General features: G+C 46.3%; 1 protein-coding gene across 5 annotated transcripts in view; it reads right to left on the bottom strand.

Annotated features, from left to right (window-relative positions):
- SRGAP2 (SLIT-ROBO Rho GTPase activating protein 2) overlaps window positions 1–26341 on the bottom strand; it is a 108846-nt gene continuing 82505 nt past the window's right edge. For 4 of the 5 annotated variants that reach the window (XM_032710695.1, XM_032710698.1, XM_032710697.1 and 1 more), the window contains 9 exons: window positions 25159–25236; window positions 23205–23339; window positions 21822–21927; window positions 20796–21020; window positions 17187–17266; window positions 12896–13076; window positions 12103–12249; window positions 9668–9995; window positions 1–6195 (listed from right to left, as the gene is read on the bottom strand). In XM_032710695.1, coding sequence (XP_032566586.1) covers window positions 5812–6195; window positions 9668–9995; window positions 12103–12249; window positions 12896–13076; window positions 17187–17266; window positions 20796–21020; window positions 21822–21927; window positions 23205–23339; window positions 25159–25236 — 1664 coding nt within the window. In that variant the 3' untranslated portion in view covers window positions 1–5811. Of the gene's footprint in view, window positions 6196–9667; window positions 9996–10333; window positions 10909–12102; window positions 12250–12895; window positions 13077–17186; window positions 17267–20795; window positions 21021–21821; window positions 21928–23204; window positions 23340–25158; window positions 25237–26341 lie in introns of those variants that run through there. The other variant, XM_032710699.1, reaches the window with a different exon arrangement.

Here is a 26341-nt window from a genome sequence, read left to right as displayed (position 1 = left end):
TCAGTGTTTCCACCATACCCAAAACATTTATTTCTCCAAAACTATTGCTAATGACAATGGATACATTTTGTTGCCCCAGTATGGACTGAACATTTCCAACACATCGACTCCTAATACTGTACAATACTGTACCAAAAGGGGGAGGGGGAAAAAAAAAAAAAAAAGAAGGCTGTACCTCCATATTGTACAGAGTTCTATATACAAAGTACAATTTTACACAGTTTAATATATACACCGTATATATATTGGTGTAGAAGACATGAAACAATGGAAACTGTTTTAGCAAGAACATTCCATCCCACCATTAAACAACTGCTGTCGACAACCCCAAACCCAACGCACCGTACGAGCCACCACAGGACCGAGGTTCAGACAGAAAACACACATTTCTAGACTTTGCAACCCCACTTTCCCAACGTTACAGCAGAACCACATCGCTGCGATCCCTTAAAATCAGAGATGGTTTTTAGCAACTGCCCCCGCTTTGGCTACATAGAGCTGGTCTTTTTGAAGAACCTGCTGCTCACAAGTATTGCTCCAGCAGTTTGGCACACTCACGAGCCCAGTCCTTTGGACTTGGCTTATTCACATCTCAGGGCTCCGCCTGGAGAAAAGGCTGGTGAAGTCCACCTCAGGAGTAAGGTTACTACAGTGCCTTGAAAAGGACGGGTCCATCTGCAATTTCCACTGCAAACTGCTAAATATTTACCCTGTATGAAGCTTGGTAGATCAAGTATTAGTACAGCAGGGAGCTGCCCTCCCTCTCCACCTTTGCCTCTTTTTGGCCCATCGTTGAAAAAGCAACGCTTTTGTCCCAAACTACGTTATAGGAAGCACAAAATAGAACAGGAAAAAAAACCACCAAAAACAAACCAACCAACCAAACCTGACGTTTTCCAGGCCTTGAATTGCTGTTTTGGCATCTCGAGAGCCACCAAAATAGATGGTTTGTTCCTAGAACCGAGCCTGGAAAAGAATCCATCTGCCTTCAGGCGGCGGCGGCAGAGCCTGGAACCGCTTGTGCGTGACACAGCCGGGGCCATCCCGGCCCCACAGGCACAAGGCAGAGGGTCAAGTATTTGTATTTTCATTTTTTTTTTCAAGTACCAGGTTGTCACACGGACACAGAGACACGCAGAGAGCTGATCTGGAAAGAGCTCAGACCCCAAAGTTCAGTCCATGAAGTGCTCGGTGTTTTCCCAGAGCTGGCGCTGGGAGCATCCCTGTGGGGAGCAAACAACGTTCCCCATGAGAGAGAGAACATCCTTTTCTTCTACCAAGGCCTCTTGTGCTACCAGGCCACTAAAGAAACAGCTTTATGTCTCCAACTGCATTTGAGGGGCGTTAGCCAAGGCCAGATAAACCCACAGCAGGGCCTGTTATTTTTGTGAAAGCTAAAAATCTCAAAATAAATAAATCCCCATCCTGTTAAACTCGTTTTCAGCACAAGACAGGCTCCTAATTGAGGGAAATGCCCCAGTGCTCCTGTGTTTCTTTGTTTTTGAAAGCAGTTTTCCTTGCTTGTGGTTCACAGGTCAGCAGGTAAATATATTTATGCTTAGGAGCACATCCCTGCACAGTCAGGGCTTGATCCTGCCAGGCACAGGTATCCCCTCCCCTGGCCACCAAACCACACTCCAAGGGACAGGGGCACATCCTTCAACTCCCACCTGTCCTCATGGATGTGTAGGACTGGGGCCAGAGCCTCTTACTGAGTCAAACTGTCTCAAACGGGGATTTTTGGGGATTCCCCCGTCATTATTGTTGCCTTACTAACAAACTATGCCCCACTGAGACCACCATCTCATTTCAAGTGTTCCCTCAACGTGGATTCCACCAGCAATGGAGCGTTCCCACCCTACCTGGTCCACAGGTCTGGAAAGGATCTGAAGTGCTAATAACTAGAGACATCGATTTCTGCAGAAGAACATCTCTCAAAAGCCCAATAAATCCCCAAATCTATACAAGGTTCAACTGAATTTGAGGTTTTTGACACACAGAAGAAGAGAAATAAGGCAGCAAACTCCATCTGCAATGAACTTCTCTCGTCCCAGTATTGCTGGAGCTCTTCCAAGTGCGCCGGGTCGCCCCTTGTACCAAGTGCAAGGTGGGGGAACTACAACAGATGGAATTTCTTGCCAAACCGAAGCGTTTCAATTCGGTAAATAAATTTATGAGAACTCGGTTATCTTAACCTACTTTTGTGCAAGAACAATCTTGCCTTAAAAAAAAAAAAAAAAAAAAAAAAAAAAAAAATTTAAAAAAAAACAAAACAAAACAAAAAAAAAACAAAAATAAACAAAAAAACTCCCAAAACCCAACACATGAGGTATTCAGCACAGGAAACCCAAAGACTCCTTTCGAACAGGTATCAAAATACAGACATATACAACGATTTTTTTTTTTTTCTGCTGTCACAGTGCACTCTAATTATTTACTCATTTTCATTGCAATAGAATATCCAGTACAGATAAAGTGAGAGAGTTTGACCGTGTCCCACTGCTTTGACACGAAGGACAAATTCACAATTTATCAACTGCAAGCCTTTGGATGCCCTCAAGAGGCAGAAATTTAGCACTGGTTAAAGCACACTGCTCCATTCCCAACTAGGGAAATAAGCCAGAAAAGGTTCGAGCTTCAGAAACTACTCAGATCACCTAAAACCGTGTTTTACTTCAAAAGTTTTTGCTTTGGATTATTTCAATCCAACACCCGATGAACAAGGCCCCCGTTGTTCATCCCAAGCACTATCGAACAGACAGACGTCATTCCAGTTATCCAACACTTCTCGTCTTTATATTTGACACGAACATTACATAAAAAAAGTCACGGAAAAGAGAGTTCCTACGGAAGAGCTAATATTTCTTCGGAATATGAAGATATGAAGCGACGTTGGTACCTCCCCAAGCAAACCACCGCGTCGTCCTTGCCCACCCTCCGCCGGCCTCTTCTTCCGCGGGGAGCGGCGCCGACTTTCCCAGTCCCTCCTTCCCACCTCTCCAGCAGCGACTGGGCATTAAACCCTTGTGGCAAACCTTCTCCTGGCCTTGTGTGTTCACAGAGTGAAGCAGGCAAGGTGAAATCCTCCTCTCCTTGGTTGTGATTTTGTCGTTCGATTCCCCCGCGTGTGAGTTTTCTGCCGGCCGGGCAGACCCGGAGCACGAGGGAGAGGAAGGATGACCTTCAGCCTGTCATATTGCTTGCTGTAAATGTTAAGTGTCAATCACAGTGCACACCAGAATTCCAGTTGAGTTGCTCCATATACAGGTTATCCTGCCAAGTCCATTCCCCTTGGCAGCAGGATTGTCCCAGAGCTGTGGATGCTAGAGAAGCACAGTAATTCAGATACAGACAGTTGCTGTTACAGTAACCTGAAGTCTTTTTTTTTTGTTGTTGTCGTCATTTAAATCTCCTAATTTCACACTTCAGACCTGGAAGATAGAAAAGAGCATCTCCTCCAATGTGCTGTGCATGGCTGGACACTTATTCTTAGAAACATGAACGCTAGGCATAAAAATAGAAAGAAAATAAGGCATTACAAATGAGTTGAAGTCGATTTACAGAGATCCTGCTCCTGACACAGATTAACTTTGGTCGTTTACGACCAAAAAAAAAAAAAAGAAAACCAAAAAAATTCCTACTTAAAAGGAAATGCCAGCAAGTTCTGCCTGAGCAAAAAATTGCAAGTCTAATTAATTCTATTTTTCCCCAAAAGAACAAGTGATTCCTTGGTGGTAGAAGTCCATCAGAACCTGAGAGCAAAGGTCGCCGGTCGCGCCGTTGGGATCTTCCGTGAGGTCCAGTGACAGTCACACACGTACCATGGGGCTTCCCCAGGGAAAGCTGAGGAGAAATGGGTAACAAAGAGTGTTCTCACTGAAATCTTTCCAGTGTTCCACAATTTTCTTAATTTAGGGCACAGAGGAAGTTGGTGTTTTGAAAAGCCATCATTAATATGGATTGATTGCTCCTGCAGAGAGAGAGGGGGGGGTGTGCGTGTGGGGACGGGCAGGGACACGGGAAAACCCTGCTCTGTTTTTCCAAGTAACATCCTAAACTAACGAGAAAAAGAACCATTTCAGCAACCCTTCTTAGAAAAGCACGTTTTGTGTCTTCTTTTTTAATAATTAAGTGCCAATTAAACTGACATTGCAGTCACGAGGAACCCAGAAACCGGAAGGAAAGAAACTCAGCTAAACGGGCGAGAAAAATGACTTTTCTTATCTCGCCCGTGCCTGAATTCGTCTGATGAACACATAAGATGTGCAGCTTGTTTTAACATCCCAGAAAAGTTTAGGAACAAGGAGAAACAGGGTCAGCCAGGACTGTGAATCTTCCTTAGCGCTGCAAGTGGCACATGCCTTTGTTGGTTTTTTTTTGTTTGTTTTTGTTTTTTTTAATTATTATTATTATTAAATTAAATAAACGTGAGCGCTGTGGAGAATTCCCAGAGGAGTACAAAAGAGTCCTTGCAGCCTGCGGGCAGCTGGAGCGCTTGCTGCCCACAGATAAATACAAATACTACGAATCCATTCGCATGTCCGAGTCCTAGGGAGGAGCCACGCCAAGGGACACGCGGGGAAGCCACTCCAGGAGCCACGTGTGCTGTCACATCACTGCCCCCAGCGGCGTTTCCTGCCCTGCTCTATAAGAGCAGAGATCCCTAAATCGAGTCACAGCGGTCCCGGCCACCGACCGAAGCGTTTGCAGCCAGAAAGAGGGAGAAGGTAGGAAGCTTGAGAACTTCGGATCGAAGTTTTGGGGTTTTTTTTTACAGTGCTTGTCACTGGGATTTTGGCGAGGATCCATCCTGACGTGTGATCAGACCGAGGATGTGTGCGTTTGGAAGTGGGCTCCCATCAGGGGACGCCTTGAGTTTTCCAAATGAACTTGTTTTTTACATTCAGTCTCCCGAGAGCACACACCACATGAGAGCCCACGGGCTGGAAGTCACGCTGAAACAATAAAGCTGTTTTTAAATACGGGAGGGCAAAGGGGGGAAAACCAGCTCGATTGTCCATAAGCAACAACTGGGCTCTTTGTTATGCTCCTAAACCTCAGGAGCACGTTTGTTTATATTTGCACAGACACACATTACGTAGAACTCCACAAAAATCTAAGAGTGTTCCAGAGTAAACTATTTTTTCATGGCAAGTGTCAACTAAAGCATGAGGCTGGATGGCCAAGGGCTTTGGCCCCAGGGAGGGGGAAGGAAGGGGGAGCAAACAAACAAAACCAGAGGATGTGATGGAAGTCGAGACAGACCCTTAAACCACCGTGGCACCGGCGGGCGACAGAATAATAATAATGCACAAGAAACAGGCATGTCCAAGCTCCACGTAACCAGTGGCACCAAAACATGCAAGAGACTAAAATCTATCCTATTGTTTCCCTGTGATAAATGAAACACAGAATATATAAGTCACTCCACCAGTATCCAAAAATGGGATGCCACCGAGTGTTTCTTCCAGTGGCCAAACACTTGGACAAGGCATCAACCAGAAACCAAGATCCAACTCATCCCTCCTGTGTGTGTTTTCCTGCTCAGCTTCACAGTGACCCGACTCCGGATTTCCCCGAGCGTGGCAGGAACCGCTTTGCCCCACACACATCAGCGACGTGGGGACGTGGGACGAGGTTGTCACCGCTCAGTTCACTCCCGGGAAGAGTGAGTGGCAGTTTCGCAACTAAACCTTCAGTTCAGGGAAAAAAAAAAAAAAATCACTTAAATAGGAATTTTAACGTCTTTTTAACAAGAGTCTCTCCATCCGAAGCGGTAAGAGCCGTCTCCACGGAGCAGCACCGAGTTCATCACACAGTACAGGACTTGTCAGGGGGCTGCTGGGGCGCGGAGGAGGCCACGCCGGGGCTCGTGGCGTTGGTTTTGGGGAAAACGGCGGGTTTGGGGCGGGTCGCCGGAGGTTTCACCTGCGTGGCCATTTTGACGGACTTGACGGGCCGGAAGGTGCAGGGAATGTCCCCGGCCGTGCTGGCACTGCGCTGGAAGGGCGGCTCAGAGTCCTTGAGGAGCTGGGTGTGCAGAGGGCTGGAGGGCTCCGAGGTGGGGGCCACCACGGGGGACGTTTTCAAGGGCTCCAGGGTGTCCAGGACAACGTCCGGCGCGTGCTTGACGCTGCTCTGCCGCTCCAGCTCCCGCAGCTCGTTCAGAGCAGAGTTCATTGTGGCTTCAATGTCCTGCAAACGCAGAGGAGAGACCCGGTGAGTAGAGCCCAGACACAGAAATACTGATATATATAAGTATAAATATATAAAAATATAAATAAATACATAAATATATGAAATTATCTATGAATATGTTATATAAATATAAAACTATAGATAGAAATATATAAATGCAAATTTATAGATATATAAATACAGATATAGATATAAAATATAGATATAAATATATAAATACCAATACAGGTATAAACATATAAATACAAATATAGATATAAATCTATAAATACAAATATAGATATAAATCTATAAATACAAATATAGATATAAATCTATAAATACAAATATAGATATAAATCTATAAATACAAATATAGATATAAATCTATAAATACAATATAGATATAAATCTATAAATACAATATAGATATAAATATATACATACAATATAGATATAAATATATACATACAAATATAAATATATACATATAAATATATATATACAAGTATATATAAAACAGAGATATAAATATATACAGATAAAATATATAGAGATATAAATATGTCTCTATATATCTATATTACATGTAGATATATATTACATATATCTATATATTGCATATATCTCTCTATATAGATATATCTATATAGAGAGATAGAGATATAGATAGATATAGATATCTATATTACATATAGATATATAGAGACATCCATATGTAATCTAGATATACTATTATATAAAAATAAATATTAAATACAATATACGATACAGAATAAATATATAATAAATGAGAAATACTACAGAGAATGTATAATAATAATTATATAGTATAAAATATATCTATATAAATATATAATATATAGATATATCAATAAATATAAATATATAAATACTTATAGATTTATAATATATATTATATATAAATATGTATGTGTATATAGATATTAAAAAGTATATAAATATATAAATATATATAAATAAGACTTTGAGAATGACATATTTGTTTCCAGCCTGCGAACATCAACACTCAAATTGACCCTGGGTGAAGGACCTTGAGGTGTCAGAGTGAAACCTGTGCCCAACTGTTCAGCATTACATCCTGCAGTCAATAAGCACTAATTTTTTTCCAGCAAGAGGGAGGAAAATAATTGCCAGCACTGTCTCAATGCTGATCTGGTCCTTTACTGCTCCTGATGCTGCTTGGGTTTTAAAGATGAACAGAATCCCCAAATGCAGCAATGAATACAAACCCAGTGGAATCAAACTATTAACACCCACTCTGGCACTTTATTTGGCACAGGAGATTCAGGAGAGTAAATTCCTGAAGGGTTGATGGTTTTGACACTGGCTGATGGGTCACACACTGACTGTTGAAAGCCTCCTGTGCTCCTGCAGCCTCACTGCTTTTCCTGCTGTCTGAGCTGTTCCCAGAAAGGTATTTCACAGTACTCAACATTTGAGCATTTTAGAACACGCAGAAGATACCAGAAACATGTCTAGAAATTCAAGCTGGCACTTCTCCTTCCTCTTATAAAATATCACAGCTATTAACAAATGAATATAAAGAGAATTTTGAGAGATAAATATGGGGGTTTTGTCTCAGCTGGAGCAGGACCTACACTGGTGAACCCAGCGGTGCACAGAATTCCCTGGGGAGCAGGAGAGCTCAGCCCTGCTCTGACTCACACTTTGGCCACAGCTTTTCAGCTTCCTCCAGAGGTTTTTCAGGGGGTGGGGAAGGTAAATCAGTCAAGGAATGGTGGAATAAAGCAGAGACAGTAATCTGACACCTCCCAGTCCGTCCTGAGGCCAGGCAGATTTCAGTTATGTGTTTGGGGGAATATGTAAGATGCACAAGGGTTATTAGATGGTGTCTGAAAAGATGTCGCAGGGCAGAGAGAAACACTGATTTAACACTGTTTGATTTTTTTCTCCCTCCTCTTTTTTATTTGTTTTCCCTTCCTCGTTCCTTTTTCTCCCCAGACTCTTCTCCAGTGAAACAATGGAGTGTATGTTCTGGCTGGGAGAGGAGATCCTAACTGATAAAACAAAGAACCTGATTTATATCAACCAAAGCCTTGGAAGGACAGGGAAATATGAAGGCAGCAGGAGCTGTATATTATAATTCCACTGTAACAAATGGGCTAAAGACACTCATAACAGCAAAATACAACCTTCCCTCAGAACACCCATCGGGTTTTAATTTGGGTTTATTTATTATTTGGAGCTGCTGTTTTGTCAATAAAAATTACGTTTAATTTCCACATATTTTCCCCTCCTTAGAAACCTCCAGAGTCCTGAACCAGGCAGAGCAGTCAGGTCTCCCAGGGCTGGCTTTGTAATCCGAGCCTGGAGCATTCCTTGGCTTTACATAGATGCATCCATCCCATACTGCAAACAGTTGGTACGGGCAACATGCAAGTGCAGGCACATCCACCAGGGCAGATCCTCCATGGAAGAGGGAAACTGGTAACATTTACATCTTTTGCAGCCTGCCCTTCACTTCAAGGCACTTGCCTGAATAAACAGCTCATGAAAAGCAGCAGGATTATGTTCAAAGTTGGTTTCTGAAGCCTGTGAGCACATAAAGATGCCACTGGAGCACGGAAGGAGTCAGCAGCCTGCTTTTATTTTGGCTGTGCTGCTCCATGTGCTTCCAATGTCTCACCACAGGCAAGTCTGCACAATTGACAGGAGAATGTTAAGTCGACACTAAATACTTCGCTTTTCTCGGGGTCTTGGAGTTGTGATTGTTTAATTCCTTGCTGACAGCTTTGAAATCTGTGTCACTTTCTGAAATGGACGCTTTTTATTGTTGAAATTAAATTCTGAATAATGATCAGGGCCAAGTTTTTATGGAGGAAGGAGCTGACTGTTTATATTCCCTCATGAAAGCAGCCTCAGTGCTTTGCACAAAGCAAGGATGAAAGGGTAGACTCAAGCTGTGTTGTAAGTTAATATTGCATTGAGAGAATCACGGGGTAGTTGGGGTTGGAAGGGACTTCTGGAGATCACCCAGTCCAACCCCCCTGCCAAGGGAGGGTCATCTGGAGCAAGTGACACAGGAACACATCCAGAGGGGTTTGGGACGTCTCCAGAGAGAGAGACTCCACACCCTCCCTGGGCAGCCCTTCCAGGGCTCTGCCACCTCCAGCGAAAGTTCGTCCTCAAGTTGAGGTGGAAGTTGTTGTGTTTTAGTTTATGGCTGTGGCTCTTTGTCCTGTCACTGGGCACCACTGAACAGAGTCTGGCACCATCCTCTGCTACCCCTTGGAGATATTTGTAAGGTTTGACAAGATCCCCTCTCAGTTTTCTCTTCTCCAGACCAACCAGGTCCAGCTCCTGCAGCCTCTCACCATGACAGAGATGGTCCCTCCCCCAGAAGGGAACGGACACGAGATTAAATCAGACTTCTCACTAAAACACCTCATTAAAACATCCTTCAAATTTCCAAGCCAAACCTTCAGGGCAAAACCCTCCTCCTCACCTGTGCAATGACCTCGGGGTCCATGGGCCGGTGGTTGTTGAAGCTCTTGGACCTCCCTGCTGTGACAGTTTTCCGGATCTGGGGGCTGTCGATCCTGTTCTTCAGCGACGAGTGTCGGCTGATGGAATTGAGGCTGCCGTGGCCACTGATGGAGCATTTATCTGGCACCTCCTTGGGAAGACTTTGGCTCATAATGGGCTGAGATGAGGGTCTGGAACCGGCTATGGCTCCGGGGGAGGCTGGTTCTGCCAGTGAACTACCTAGTCCATGGCTGTCACTTTGACGGAAGGCTCTTCTGATGCTGCCTGACTCTGGTTTCTTTCTTTGCCTTCAGTCACAAAAGCAAAACAAGTCAATACAAGCAGGTACAAACAACCAGCTGTCATTTTTTTGAAGATATCCCCCCAAAAACAACACAGAGGACAATGGGAAAGAGACATAAAAAGATAACCCAGATTACAGACACGCCCAGGATTTTAGGAGTGGTTGCGATACAGTGAAATTATAAATCGTTCCAGTTCAACACTTCTAACAACGAGGCTGAGTTCTGGCAGCTGTGCACGTTCAGAGCAAAACCAGAAAGCTTGGATGGAACGTGATTAACTTGGTCAAGAGGAAAAGAATCTGTATTTGAAGACAAAAAAAACCCTCTGTGCCTTCAACAGGTTTTGATGATGTGTTTTTATTACATTCGAAGAGCAGAGCTACAATTTTTGACTGGAGGACACAGTATAAGTCTACTAAGCTCCTGGCCCAAGGCATCAAGTTATTACTTTCAGAGATCAGCAAGCAAAGAACCCCAGTTTGGGGTTAATGATCATTTCCAATATTTGCTGGTGGTAAGAGGTGGTTCTTTTTCATGGCTCTGGCAGGACCACAAGGCACTTTTCTATGCAGGGCTACAGATAAACCAAAAGATGATGGCAAATGGATGAACTGCTCCAAAGAATTTAGTTTCTACCCCAGCACCTTGCGGTCTGACAGCACGATTCCTCTCAAATCATAGGAAGGCCAATGCAGCAGAATACTTTATGCCATAGGTCTGAAGCTTGGCATCCATTATACAGGGAAGGATCCATTTATATATAGCACCAGCCCCATGAATAACTGCAAGAAAGTGTTAACTCCAGTAGGATTTTGGCATCCAAATAATAATTCAGTGGGTGGCACAACTGTCATTGCGAAACCATCTGATTTAATTTTGCTCAAGTCTGTTCACACATAGGTCAGAAGATTCATTCCTAAAGAAAAAACAACAAAATGAGTCTTATGCTACTGTTGCTAAATATCAGGTTCCCTAGTAAAGGGAAAAAAAAAAACTGGAGTGGACATTACCCAGGCTTCTTAAAAACACTACACACAACACTACCAAAGCCAGCAGATGGTGAAGCTCCAACATAGGTCTGTTATTACACAAATCTCTCCATAACTGGCAGAATGGCTACTTCAGTGGCTCAGACAATAAATATCATAAAGGAAAGCCCAGATCCCAAGCTGATGCAGATTAACATGGCTTCAAAGATATCAGTGGAGCTCTGCTGAATCCCATAACTAAGGACCAGGCCCTCTAGGCCATAAGCAGGTCCAAACCTTTTAAAAGGATGCATTTCTGTTAATGCCTTTATAGACTACATTCTGTTAAATTAACTGAAGGTTAAGACTATCCCCTCCCATCGAACTGTAATTATCACATAATACCTTCACTGCACAATAGAGATGTGGGGGTTTTAATGCTAAGGAAATAATCAGAAAGATAAGTCTGCTCCAGAAAAATGAAATAACAGATCATGAAATTTAGTCTGTTACTGGCTTGATTTTTTTCAGCTTTTTTACTATGTTGAGTGTTGGCTAAGGCAACAATTTCTGGTAGAGAAAGTAAGGTTAGAGCAACAGGGGGTTGTGCTGTTCCACTGCAAGCATATGGTTAGTAACCTGAGGTGAGAAGTGCTGGAGAAACTAGAGAGTGTTACAGGCAATGCCAGATGGTGGGACTTCAGGAATGGCATTTATCACAAAATGGGACACCAGTTTCTGAAGGCATTGTCCCCCCACCCCATCAAACAAAACTTGTTTAATGTGGACAAGACACGACAGATCACGGAACGTAACAACGAATGGGGACGCACGATACGAGATCTCATTCCACCATTCCCCTCCCTTCCTCTGCTTAGCTCGTAAAATAGGGCATATTTGGGAAAACAGGAACAGATGGCACCTTGGGGATAGGGAAGAGCAGCCAGTGGGGTTTTAAATGAGCATTGGCCACACTGGTGACAGAGCTCAGGCAGCAAAACGTGAGTGGGTTAGAAGAGGGGGAAGCAGAGAAGAATGGTGGCAGTGCTGGTTAATGAACCTTTGTCAGGGAAGGAAGCATTTCACTGGGCTCATCACCAAGCTCTTTACAGTTCAGGAAAACAATGCAAGGCTGTTCTTACTTGTTGATGTTTGCAAGGTAAATATCTGCGACGTGCCCCCCGCTCGGGCAGCTGGCACCAGCTCTGGCTGTCACTTTTTCTTCTGGTGGCTCAGAGTTTATTTCTATTTCAGACTTCGGGCTGGACCTTTCTGAGATTCCATCCTCACTAGGAAGGAGGAGGGAAGCACATCACAACCAGAACAGGACCAACAGCACCAAATTTCAAATGCAGCACTGTGCATGAAAACACACACACGGGCCAGCAGCACAGTGCTGGTGTCTTAAGAATCATTAGATATCTTTCAAATCATAGAATGGTTTTCTGGAAGGGATCTTCAAGATTATCCAGTTCCACCACCCCTGCCATGGGCAGGGACACCTTCCACTAGCCCAGGTTGCTCCAAGCCCCGTCCAACCTGGCCTTGGACACTTCCAGGGATGGAGCAGCCACAGCTTCTCTGGGCAACCTGTGCCAGGGCCTCCCCACCCTCACAGGGGAGAATTTTCTCCTGATATCTAACCTAAACCTGCCCTCCTGCAGCTTAAGGCCATTCCCCCTTGAAAAATCCCCCTCCAGCCTGAGAGCCTGACTGCTGTGAGCAACCTGTAGATCCCAGTTCTGCATCTTTCACAGGCACCAGAACCACTCTGACACCTCCACACCCCTGGGCACCGACACCTCCCCGAGCTCTGCTCGCTCCCCTTCCCGCAGGGGAGGCCGAAGGAGGAACTGCCCCCACCTGGTGCCAACACCTTGGCACAAACACTCCCCTCCACACCCGAGTTTTTGGCAAGGCCAGGGTGTCACATACGTGTCCTGGACGACGATGTACTGGTGGGGGATGAGGCCGTCGATCCCGTTGTGCCGTCCCTCCCACCAGTCGTCCGAGGCCCGCTGGTAGAGCAGGAGGGAGGCTCCTTTTTTGAAGGACAGCTCTCGTGCTGTCCTGCCAAGGTAGTCAAACTTTGCTATTGCTTCTATGGGCTCACACTCTAAGGAGACAGAAGGGAACAAACAACAATTCACTAAACATTTGGGCTTATTAAGTATTCAGCTGTTTAAACCCGTAGGCGAGAGCATGAAGAGGATGAAGTGTTGCTGCTTAAGGCTGCAGTGTTTTGAAGCAGCAAAATTCAGAGGGGAACTCCCCTGCAACTCGTGGACTTTGCACTTTTAGCATTTGCCTAATCTCTGCATTTATGTTTTCCAAGTCATAAACCCACTCACAGTGATTCAAGCCTACACTGGAAGTGGCAATGGCAAAATTAGTGTCTCCTCGAACCAAAAAGCATTTCAAAGCTGGGTAGCAACCAGGTGTGTTCCAGATAACAATCTGCCTATGGCACACTTCCTTCAAGGCAGCTAAACTGAACCTCCCAGGCAGACAGGAGCTGTTATTAGCATCTGGGGAGGGAAACATCCTCTCATTCCAAGCTGCTTCAGAAATAAAGGGTCTATTCAGAGGGAAATCTCTGCTGCCTGCGAGGTTCACCTGACCCAGGAGACCGGATTCTGGCACCGTGGGAGGCCGTGCTATTCATCCAACTGTCATGGAAGCTCAGGAAAACATCCAGGGCCTCCACTGCTGTGCTTTGTGCAGTGATGGGGAGGCTGAGCTGATTCCCAGCTCCGTCCAGCTGGGATGCTCCGTGTCCGCCGAGCACAGAGGGATGTGTGCTCCGAGCCTGGAGCTGCCCAGTGTGCTCCAAACCCGCCTGCAAAGCTCACACAAGAGCTCCAGCCATGCCCTGTCTGCAACCAGCCACTAATCCAGGTCCCTGCAGGACCCTGATATTATAGAGAGGGACAATAAGGGCATTTAGACACTCAGGAAGATCAATATGAAATTCATGTGGATTAATTGTTAAGACTCCGAAAAATCTGACACTGGTTGAGTCTAAATATATATTAAGCCAGCTCCCAATTCTAGGCAGGAATCAGGAGAATGGGGATGAGTTCAACCACATGGCCACAGTGGACTTGCTTCATTACTTTAAAGGAGCTTTAACACAGCCAAGCAGTCCATGGAAATTGAGTTCTTTCCTGGAGAAAGAGAGTTGTGCTTCCTCTTCCCAGACCAGGAAAGATCCACTATTCCATACAGAGATCTCCCCTGCATCACAGGAAGCTTCTACAGTGCCAGAGCCAGCCAAATAACACTGGAAGGCTAAACATGAGCCACAGCTTTTGCAGTTATTCCTTGGGAGAGCAGATGCTCAAGAATTGGGGTCTCCATGTCTGTTCACAGGCAGGCAAGGCTTGATAAAATAAATGGTGAATATATGGCTGAAGCTCATCAACCAAGCTGAGGGAGCAGAGCAGAGCAGAAGCATCTCATCCCAGAAAGCTCCACCAGCATCTGAGTTACCCAGCACAAAGTGACCAAGGGCTGAGGGCAAATGGCAACAGGATCAGTCAGATCCACCCCCCAACAATAATTCCTCCACTACTAAACACAACAGCTCAGAATTCTCCCAACCACACATTTCAGGTAAGCCTGTGGGTCAGCCTCACACAAAATCCCATTATCAGCCCTCAGCAACCAGGCAGAGATTTGGAAGGGTGGGAAAAGCCTGGCCCACGTTGGCAGCTCTCAGCTCCAAAGCACGTGGTGAGCCATGTTTGGCTCCTTCTTTCCTCTTGCTTGTTTTGCCTCTGGAGCCAGTTTCTTCCTGACACTAAAAACTCCAATTATGCTGCTTTCTGGTGTCCCCCTGCATTTAGGAAAGGGATGGGAGTGTGGTTTGGTACATTCCATCTGTTTCATTAGGAAGTGTTTATTGTTCCAGATGAGAGCGGCACTCAGGTTTCTTATGTTTCCAATTTGCTTTTTAGGACTCTGGCTCTTCTCCAGAGAACTGATTTTAGACTTTAATTTCCAGTAGCTTTTTTCCTACTGCACTTTCAGACAAGAAAGCTGTGTGAATAAAGAGCAATAAGGCTAAGCCAAACAATTCCCCCTGCCAGCCTGAGAGCCTGGGCAGGAAAGCAGCAGATTCAAATGTTTCCACTCATATATGTAATTTAACAAACATATATTCTGCTTGTTTTTCAGCATTTCTGACCTCTTATACCTGTCTCAAACCAGTGTGTCCTCTCACCAGTACAGTGAGGCTGCAGAACAGCTTGGATGCTCTTCAAAACACAATCTCTTCCCCCCCATCCCAAAATTCCTTCCTTCAGTGAGGGTGGCTGAGATGACAGCTCTGCTTTGGGAAGATTAGTGCCAGGCTCACAAAAGAGCTTAAGAAGCAAGTGTGCTAAAGAATCTAAAGCCTGAAAGAGGGAGAAAAACCCAGGAACATCCATCCCAGAGTCCTGGTGCTGTACCTGCACTGCTGACAGGCATGAGCAAGGTGTGACTCTGTACAGCTCAGTTAGGACATGAGATTCCTCACTTAACCAGACCCTGCAGCTCCCTCAAAGAGATACAGCCCCAGCTCCCTCCTCTGCTTCAGTGCCAAAGGTTCCCTCCCAAATGCTTCCTATGGAATATTCCATGTAGGATGCAGAACTCCATCCAAAACACCTCCCAGTTTTACCTTGCTCGGGGGCCCCACGCGATCGAGTTCCAGAGGCTGCAGAACAGTGTCCTTCTCTCATCTCTAACAGCTCATTTCTCACTATTGTCCCCCCTTCAGTCACAGAAGAGACCTAAAAATCCCCTCCAGAAACAGCCCCAGTGCCCACCCCAGTGTGGGAGCCTGCAGGCTTCAGTCCCAGGCTTTATGCAGATGTGGGATGAGTTGGCCTGTCCTTCCTCACAGCTATTAAATTGCTCTTTCTTAGATACAAACTCCAAAAGGACACATTTTCATGCATTTTTAAGAGCTAACACTTGTCAGACAGAACACTCTGTCCAAGACAGAGAGCGAGCTCATGTTTCATTCCCACAGGCTTTGTGCTCCCTCCCAACAACCTTGGTGAGGAATCACTGTGCCAGTGCTTGACCCTGCTGAGGGAGAACTGATTTCCCAGCATTTCTAAACATCCTTTACTTCACCACTGGTGTGTGAACACCAGAGAGTCCCAGGATCCACTTAGGTTGGAAAAGACCTTTAAGATCACCGAGCCATGAAACCAGTGGGAGCCCAGGGATGCCCTGGGAAGGGTTTGTTAGGCAACTGCTGAAGCAGAGAGGTAGCACAGGAGCACCTGGCAGGGCTACTGAGCAAATTCCTGACCAGCTCAAGAAAGGATGACACCTGATTTTAAGGGAACGGTAACTACTTCCCACCTTTACAACTGAGGTCACAAGTAAAACCATCACAGAACTCACTCAGACAATTGCAAAGGGTCTAAATGCAAGAACAAAATCATACTCTGTGCTGCTTGGGTCAGTCTGCTCTCTGTGCTGCTCAGTATTCCAGGCATCATTGTTTCACACCAGTAATTTAATCTTTCCTCTGCTCCGGATGGGCCTCACAGGATGTTCCTTGTTGCAGGAGGAGGCTTGGGAAGTATCAACAACAGACACTCACAACTGCAGTGTCACCTTCTCCTTAGGAAATACTGTGAAATTCTCTCCTCTTTTCACTGATCAGACCAGAAATGTCACAGAGGTCCCCAAGGAAACCCAAAAATTATCAATGAGAGAGGCCCCCAGGACCCCCTACCCTAAAACCTGGCTGTGAGTGGAAGACAAACAGGTTTTGACTTTGTTTTGCTCCCTTTCTTACAGCAGAACCACTGGGGCTCAGAGTACTCACAACCCCCCTGCCACAGCTCCCAAAAGGGGAATGCCTGGTACAGGCAGAGGGAGTGGAAGAGCATGATGGAACACATCCAGCCTTTGGCTCTGTGCTTCCACCCTGACTTCCAAATCCAAGCTTGGAGTGTGCCCAGGCCTTCTGCTAAGAAGAGACAACCCCTGAGAAGAAGGGATGCTTTCAAAACACTCAGGTAACTTCTACAGCTTCCTCTTCATCCCACACCTTTTTACTTCTTGGCACCAAGTGCTGCACTGGATGTATCGAGTGACTGTTCTGATTCAAACCCCACTCTGGGGCTGACTTTAAGCTTCAATTCCAAGGCACTTCCCTCCCTGCCTCCCCCAGGGCTGGCTGCACCAGTTAACCCAGCAGCTCAGAGGCTTTGCATACCATCATCACTGGTGTGGTGCTCGGCCGTGACGTCCTGCACCGAGTCTTCTGTGGAGGCTCTCTCTCCATGGGGACTCTCACTGCAACAGAAGGACACAGGGACAGCGCTTTAGACTGATGGAAACTGAGTTTCCTCATCACAACCATCAGATGTAAGTGGGAACATCCACGTGGGGAGCCAACATTTAGGCTCCACTGCGACGCTCTGCGGTGCATCTGCACGTGCTGAAGTCAGTGTGTCTGAAAATCAAGCTGAATTCTTATTTGATCAACCAACCCAGACATCCAGGCTACCACCCTCCTCGTGTGCTGTCAGCAGTCCAACTTCAGCTCTTACAACCTGGACCTCTGGAGAGGCTGAGCAGTCAGGCAGCAGGGGCAAGCTGGGTCCAGCTCCTCTCTGCCATGCCAGGATTATTCCCTCAGCTCTGTTCTCCACTGCTCTAATTAGCTCATTAGATGGCTGATGAGAAAGCTGCCACTTCCTGGGGGAAATCATTTCTCGATTCATAATGATATTTCCAGGTCTGTGTTTGTCATCTCCCTCCATCCCTTTTATCACCATTTTAAATCGTTCCATTCATTTCACTGAACAACTCCCGTGGCCTGATTAATTGCCTGTAAATAAAGATTCCAGAGCACCTAAACCACCAAGAGGACTCATTTATGTTTGGCAAGAAGAAAAGCTTTGGAAGGATCAATAGACAACAAGTGGCAACCAAAGGTTATGTTTTTGTAAGAAGCTGCACGAGCAGTTCCCTCTGGACAGGAGCAGAAAGGAAGCTGGAAGAGGATCCATTGCCTCTCCCAAGCAGCTCTGTGGAGCTGCTGCCAGCTGGCAGCCCTGCCTGCCTGCCCTGCCTGCTCCTCTCAGGAGGAAAAAAAGGGATAAAAAAAATAGTGCTTGCTCTTCATCTTAGCAGACTCTGTTGCTAAAGAAAACTCGTTTGCTGCCCTCTCACAGTGTAACTCCTAAAAGGTGATTTTTAATTCTCCTCACATAGGAATAACTTCATCCCTCATTTCGGTCTTGCTGTGGTTAAAATAAGTGACCTTGGATGTGCAGTGCTCTCCTCCTGGCAATCCCCCTTCTGCACTCCTTTAAAAAGAGGAGAAAAACAGAAAAAGGAGAAGGGGTGAAGTGTTTGAGTAATTCTGGTGTCTCGTTATGCTTAATCCACAGGACACCAAGCTGTCCAACATCTCTTGAGCCAGCACCTCTGGAATCAACCTTTCCCATCCTCTGCAAAGCCTTTGTGCTACTTCATAAAGTTTAGAGAAGAATCTGCAGCCAAATGGAGGCCCCAGGAGGAAGGAAGGCAGCACTGAGGGCTAAGGTTTCACACAGACTCTGAAGTCATGTCGCACACGGATCCAAACGCTGCACAAAGGCCACGTGCCTCCTCCTATCCATGCCTCCAGCAGCATTTTCCACCAAAAAAAACCATCCTTACTGCTGACTGAGGTGTGAGCCCTGGGATGCTGCAGTGGGAAGCACTGGGTTTCACCCTGAGGGCTCCAAAAGTGAGAGCAATAAATGCTGGCAGAGGAACACTGTGAGAGTCGAGTCACTTGGGGCAGTGGAGGGGCAGCAACAATCTCTGCTCCCTGTGAGCAGGGACAGGACTTGGAGCTGTGTCAGGGCAGGGTCAGGTTGGATCTCAGGGAAAGGTTCTTCCCCCAGAGGGTGGTTGGCACTGAACAGGCTCCCCAGGGCAGTGGGCACGGCCCCAAACCTGCCAGAGCTCCAGGAGGGTTTGGACAACGCTCTCAGGCACAGGGTGGGATTTTGGGGTGTCCTGTGCAGGGCCAGGGGTTGGACTGGATGATCCTTGTGGGTCCCTCCCAACTCAGGATATTCCATGATTCACCCACACTCTGTCTCCTTCCCTGCCATTCCCATGGCCTCACTTGTGGGTCTCCTGGACTGTCCCTGAGCAGTCTCAGACAGACAGACAGACAGATGCATCACAGGCTTGACTCACAGGCAGGATTTCAAAGCTGATGACAAACTCTGAACCTTGCCCTACCCTGCTCTGCCCAGGGGAAGCTGTTCCACAGCTCTGCCAACTCCAGGCGAGGGTGCAGGTCTGGAGCCCAGAGCAGGGGCCGTGGTGCTGAGCCCCAGCAATTCCACACCAAAACACCTTCTGGGAGCTCCCAGAGGGCTTGACCCATGAAGTGGCACCAGGATACCCCAGCCACAGCAGGAATCAGCTGAACCCCAAGGATTCCCTCTGCTGCCTGCAGGGTGAGGAGCCCACGGGCAACAAGGAACAACTCTGGAAATACCAGGACTATGAGAAAGCTGGAATGGGAACCAGATGCTTCTTCCTGGCTTTCAGCAGCCTCCCCTGCTTGCTTCTCCCCTTTCTCTGCTTAACAGGGTCCCAGGTCAGGGTGCTTAGGAAGGGCAAGGAAGGAAAACCAAATGCTTTCCTAAAGCTGATATCACCTTCCAGGTCGTTGTGCCTCCCCCACACTCCTGTGCAGTGACACCCACACTGAGGGCACTCAGCACTGCACAGGTTTATTCCCTCCTGTCCAAGTCGATGTGTTTCCCCAAGGTCATAAATATTACTAAGTTGGGTCGGTTTTTTCCCCCCCCCTTACAATTCTTTCACATGTAACATCAGTTAAAAGCATCAGAGCGAAGGGTAAAATTAAAGAGAATTTCCAAAAGGTTTTGGCAAGTCTTCTGCACACAGCAGTGAGTTGAGAGGAGCCTCTCCTTGCCACACGTACAAGGAGTGAGCTGATAGCTACAGCTACTCTGAAACAAGCCAGGGGAACAAGGCTTGCTCTGTCACCACAGTGACTTCATTAAAAAAATGTATTTATTTTAGCACACGAAAATAATCATTTGCATTCCTGGGGCATCGAAGGAGAGAAGGAGCCGGGGCAAGGGGGGGGAGAAGCAGGACACAATTTAACATTCCTCATCTTCAGAGGGGAGAGATCAGCTTGGCCAGTAGGAAAGAAAACACCTCCTTTCCTTCCCCCACTCCCCAACCTTCCACCCCAGATGACAGGAGCCGCTCTGCCTGAATTGCTTCCAGATGTGGCTTCAGACTGAACGCACAGCCAGGCCTCTGGAGCTTTGGGGCTGCATGGAAATGGTGATTTTGCATTCCTGCCTCTCTCCTCCCCCACCAAGCCCTGAAAATTATACCAGTGCCACAGCCTTCGAGGTTCAGCTGCCAGCGACCCCTGGGTCTGCAGCAAAGGCAGAAAGGAAAGGCAAAAGCAGGAGGGGAAAAAAAAAAAAAAAGAAAAAAGAAGGGGAAAAAAACCCAAACAACTAAAAAAGATTGATTTTGGCAGCTACCAAACCAGAATAGCCAAGAAAATCCCTACACGACCTTGCCCTTCAAGATAAGTGAGCTGGGTTTGACAACTGAATAGCTACTTTATACCAGCTTATTTCTTTTGAGATGATGGCTCTCCAGAGATACCAGAGCCATCTTCTCTTCCATAAAACAGATTTTTGAAAGGCTGGGCCAGATGCTCCACTCCTGAATTAGAGAAGGCAGAACTCATGACTGTAACATGCTAATCCACAGATAAACATCCACCCAGTCATCTCCTCCTCAGTGGTACCCATCATACCAGTAATCCTCTGTGCTTCCACCTCTGCTGTAGACTGGACCCTCCAGCTCCCTTGGGCCTGGGAAGATGTTCTCATGTTGGATGATGATGGTTTTGATCAATTCATTGACATGAGCCTGGCAAGAGACCTGGTCGTGACCTTCAGGCACTGACATCAGCGTTGGCCCAAAGCAGATGGCTAAATTGTAGGGATCCATCATGTTTTCTTCACTGAACTGAGATAAACTGCAAAAAAAAAACACAAGTGGGAAGGAGGGTGAACAGCAAACATCATCATCCTCATCCTCCTCTGCTGCAGAACACACAGCTGAGCTCAGAAGGTTTGCTTTGGGCTTTCTGCTCTCTAAAGCTGATGAGCTTTAGCTGATTCAGGGACATGAATGCCCTGGATCCAGGTAAAAAATGAGATATTGATGGCATTTACAGAGAAATTAAACAGAAACCACAAGGGAGCTTGAAAGCTCAAGACTATGTGAAAAGGACTGAGTGCTGACTTTATAAGGGCAGCACATTAATCTCTGTCTTTATTCCTTTATTATTGCTGTTCTGAGCCCCAACACTCAATACCAGAGCTACAGATCCCCTCTGCCTTGGATGTAAATGGAAAGAGAGTAGGTTCAGATTGGATATTCAGAAGAAATTGTTCCCTGGGAGGGTGGGGAGGTCCTGGCACAGGTTTCCCTGAGAAGCTGTGGCTGCCCCATCCCTGGAAGTGTCCAAAGTGTCCAAGACCAGGCTGGATGGGGCTTGGAGCAACCTGGGCTAGTGGAAGGTGTCCCTGCCTGTGGTTTTAAGGTCCCCTCCAACCCAAACCATTCTGTGATTCCATGATCTTGAGTCCCTATCCCTGGAGGGATTTAAAAGCCATGGAGATGTGACCCTTGGGGACACGGGTCAGCGACGGCCTTGGCAGTGCCAAGGGGGAATGGTTGGACTCCACAACCTTTAAGGTCTTCTCCAACCTCAACGGTTCTGTGTTTACAGCAGGTCCTGCAGCAGAGCCCTGGTGCTCCCAAGGACACTCACTGATTGAGGAATGCAAAGAGGTATCTCATCACAATCAGGGTGGTCTTCGGTAGGTTCAGCAGCACCTTCCGGACGTGCAGAGCTCTCTCCTGTAAATTATCCATTGCTGAAAGGAAGAAAGAGCACCAGAGTCATCATCCCACCAAACCCACCACCTGCCACCGGGTCCAGTGCACTGTGATGGCTCCCTTGGGCAGCAGAGCAGCAGCAGGAGGAAGGGATTTTGCCCATTTTTCGGGATGCTCCAGCGCTGCCTGGCACGGGAACGCAAAGGCTGCAGAACCTGCTGGCAAAGCCTTTGACAGTGAAGGTCCCTGAACACGTGAAACTTCACTGCAAGTTCCTTCCCAGCGTGGGAGCTCTGGATGTCATCTGTTCCAATAGTTCTGGCACAATGGCTCCTTCAAGTCTTTGCTTAGAAAGGTGGGTGTTTTAAAAAAGAAACTGTGTAACGCTCAAAAGGAAAATTAACATAGTTGAAGGGTGAGGCAAAAAAGCTCTGTGTGCAGCAGCCTGCTGAGAAATAAGTGGGCAGCATAAATCATCTGAGAAGGGAGAAGTTATTTGGAAGCGGATTTTACTTTTCCCCCATAATGTGAACTCAGCTCTGCAAATGCATTTGTCAGGAGCAGAGAACCACGAGCCATTTCAGCAGCAATCTTCTGCTCCACTTCAAAGGCTGCCACCACAAGGGCCATTCCTCTGCTTGGACAATAGAATCATCCTTCAATTTTCTGGAGGACATGGCAAGGGCCATGTTTCAGATGAGGTTGTTTCACGTAGGAAAAACCACAAACAACTCTCTGCCCACCAGAACCACCTTTAGAAACCACCAAAGATGTTAAAAGCTCGGCTGTGACTGCCCTGATGATTGATATTCTCTAACAGGAGTCAGAAGATGGTCCCTCGTGGTTACCAAGCTAAAAGGAATATAAGTGGTACCTTGTCAGCTAAGGAGAGCACACAGGAGCATGGCAGCACATCCAGGGAAAGCAGACAAGGCTGCTGGTGATCCCTGCCTCTGACAGGGCCTTTCTGACATCTCCTGGTGACACGTCTTAGAGATCATTTTACAGGAGTGAAGCTTTTTGCTTTATTCTGTTTTAAAAGAGTCCCGTCACAAAGCCACTGCCTCACAAAAATCCGTCACACAGACCTTCAAATCTGCTCATTTCCATCTCCTTGTTCATTCAGATCACAGCAAAGGATGGCTGTGACCAGGTAAGTGCCCAGGCTGCCTAACAGAGGATGCCAGTTCAACAACCAAAGTAACCACAAAACCCTTATTCTGAAGTCAGGAAAAAAAAAGGGGAAGGGAAGAAAGAAAAGTGAGATATCAGAAAAAAATCAGCCCTATTTCTTTTCAGCTCTTCATATACTTACTGACACAGGCAATCAGATCATGAAAGATATCCTTGGGGAAGAGTGGGTGCTCCAGCCCTCGAAAATAGAGCTTCAGGACTCCTGCTATTGAATCCATGTCGTGGTCATTCTGGTCCCCAGCCAAGGGATCTTCCCCTTTGTGACAAGCAAAGAAAAGCAGGCAAGAAAAAAAAAATCAGAATACTGGAGAAAAGTATCAGAACACTGGAAGGATGCACCTCTGCAGGAGAAAAGGATTTATGTTAATCCCACCTACAACCAGAGCGAGGCAGAGAGATGGGAAGCTCTGACAGCAATCCCAGGAGACCTGGGACAGCTTCTCTCAGCCAGATTTCAGTGTGGTACCAGAGGTCCTGGAGCACTAGTGACACTCCAGGTATTTTGGAAGGGTGGGAACATCACAGACCCACCAGGGAGGTGAAATGTTCCACGAGGCAAACTCCCAACTGCAGCTCAGGTGGATGCAGGGGATGCACAAGAAGCATCCCACCCCTGGCTCAGCAGGATGCAGACGTGGGGAACTGGGGTGGGAACATTTCTGGGATAATTTGTTGCTGCAGAGATGCCACAGTTTGTCTGTATTACCAAAGGAAAGATGCCCACTTAAGGAGTTGTCCCCTAGGGAAAACTCCCTATCAGACATAATTAGATTTAATGATGGGGCAATCCTCAAATTGAAGCTATATATATCCATTATGTGACTGAAATTACCAAAGCTTGCCTATTATCTTAATAACACACGGGATAATAAATGGGCCACTCCAAACTGGAGTATTATCCCTGATATTAACTGCCACCAAGGGCTCTGGATGAAGTAATAAAATGCAGGAATATTATTGTTAACTTTGGCAGTTGTGTATATCATTGGCTTTACAGAGACAAGTGAGAGGAACTAAAAAAAAAAAATAAAAAAAACCCACAAAAATCCCCATTTTACTTATGCATGTCAGTGCTGGAACAAGTGGTTATTTGGTTATTTTCCCAAGCTGACTGGTATTTCTTTATATAAAAAAGGGTCTGATTCTGATATCAAGCCTTTTCCTTGCTATGACACACATTTCTGCTTCCTCTGTTCTCGAGGATTTTAATCCATGGAGGTGAGGACAGGTGACATCACACACCACATTTCACAAATGTCGTTCATGAAAACATCTCTCTTCCCAAAAGCAGAATAAACTTGCAACGCTTAATTAATTACTGCTTGTCTCTCCCACCAGCAAGCCCAGGAACACACTGACTCTGTTCTTTGAGAGTGATGTATTCGGGGGATTAACACAAGGCCTGTTGTTCCCAGTGACCCAGGCAGGACTGGGGAGATGAGCTGCAGGAACTGCCTGAAAAGCAGCTCCTCTGAACCTGCTCTGCCAGGGAGAACAGCCCAGCAAGGAGCTGATGAGTCAGGAGGCTCCCAACTGCTCTCTGCCTTTGGAAGGAATGGCTCTTTCCCACAGAAAATCAAATCTATTAAAAGCGATTGCAAATTAACGGCGCCTCGAAATTTATTCTCTCCTTCGCTGATATTTAAAATAAATGTGGCCAAGCTGTGCCTCAACAACGTGGAAAACACAAAATTTCATCCTCTAGCAGCCAATCTATTCACAAAGGGCTGGGGGGAGAGGGGAGGAAATTGCAGTTACACCTAATAATGAAATTCTCCTCGTCCTTTAGTGTTACAAACGATCAATAAGCTATCAGACATGAGAGAAGATTGAATTCAGAATATTTATTATACAGACACTCTACAAGGTACAAAGCATAAAACCAAACAACTGAGAATTCAAGGTTAATGAGCACTAGGGAAGCGTTTGGGAGACTCACTTCGAAAACACAAAAATCAAAGGGATAAAAGAGAGCAAGTTGCATTCAAAACAGGCCATTTCAGGGCATTTAAACAAATTTAAACAAACATACATTTGGCAATAGTTTGTGAGATACTGGAATAGCTCTTCCTTACCTCTCTCAAATGCGTTTTTTATGTCGTTCACTTCAACTTGTGACCCAGACACCCGGAATATTCCTTCATGCTGCAAACCTGTAAGACAGCAAGAGATGCTGATAACAACAAGATAAGATAGATTAGACAAGGTGGCACCTTCAGCAGCTACAGCTTATACAATAAAGGAAAGATAAGAACACAGGCAGATTTAAAAGCCACTTCTCTCTTCTGTCCAGGCATGTACAGAATATGTAAAACCAGAACTCAGCACAGACAGAACAAATATTAACCCTTCTTCCTAAACCACCACAGTAACTGGGCTATAACAGCCACGTTATCTTTTATCCTGGAGGGATCCCCAAAGGATTTTAAAACCCAGAGAAAGTCATAAACTAATGGTGTATCAGCCAGGAGTAAAATATGGCCAGTGCCACGAGGATGATGTTTATTTTGCAGGAGCGATTCCGCCGAGGCCCGGAGCAAATCAGCCACTTGAAACGGAAGCATTTAATTACTCCCAGCACGACCCACGGGCTTAGGACAGGCTTAAAGACATTCCTGCTAAAAAGTGAGCATTAGGAATGTCATTATTTTGTCAAGTAGATGGGATATTCCGATACACTCCCATCAAAACAGTTTTGTTGGTACATGTAAGATGAGCAACAACTGCCACAAATCAACTCATGAGCAAGGGAAAGCAGCTCTTGTTCCCTCCAGCCTTTCCACTGTGGACTTTCTGAAACCAGGAATGCTGTAATGTCTTGGTTTTACTTATAACAGAATCATGGAATATCCTGAGCTGGAAGGGATCTACAGGGATCATCCAGTCCAACTCCTGGCCCTGCACAGGACACCCCAAAATCCCACTCTGTGCCTGAGAGCATTGTCCAAACAATCCTGGAGCTCTGGCAGCCTTGATGCTGTGACCACTGCCCTGGGGAGCCTGGTCAGTGCCCAAACACCCTCTGGGGGAAGAACCTTTCCCTGATATCCAACATAACCCTCCCCTGACACAGCTCCAGCCGTTCCCTGGGTCCTGTCACTGCTCACAGGGAGCAGAGATCGGAGCTGCCCCTCATGAGGAGCTGAAACCCCTGATGAGTCTCCCCTCAGCCTCCTCCAGCTCAACAAGCCAAGGGGCCTCAGCCACTCCTCCTATGGCCCCTCCAGACCCTTTCCCATCACACATATCCATAACAAT

This window comes from Chiroxiphia lanceolata, chromosome 25, assembly GCF_009829145.1.
Source record: "Chiroxiphia lanceolata isolate bChiLan1 chromosome 25, bChiLan1.pri, whole genome shotgun sequence".
NCBI lineage: Eukaryota > Metazoa > Chordata > Aves > Passeriformes > Pipridae > Chiroxiphia > Chiroxiphia lanceolata.
The sequence above is the reverse complement of the archived record's forward strand: the minus strand, read 5'-3'. Positions and strand labels throughout refer to the sequence as shown.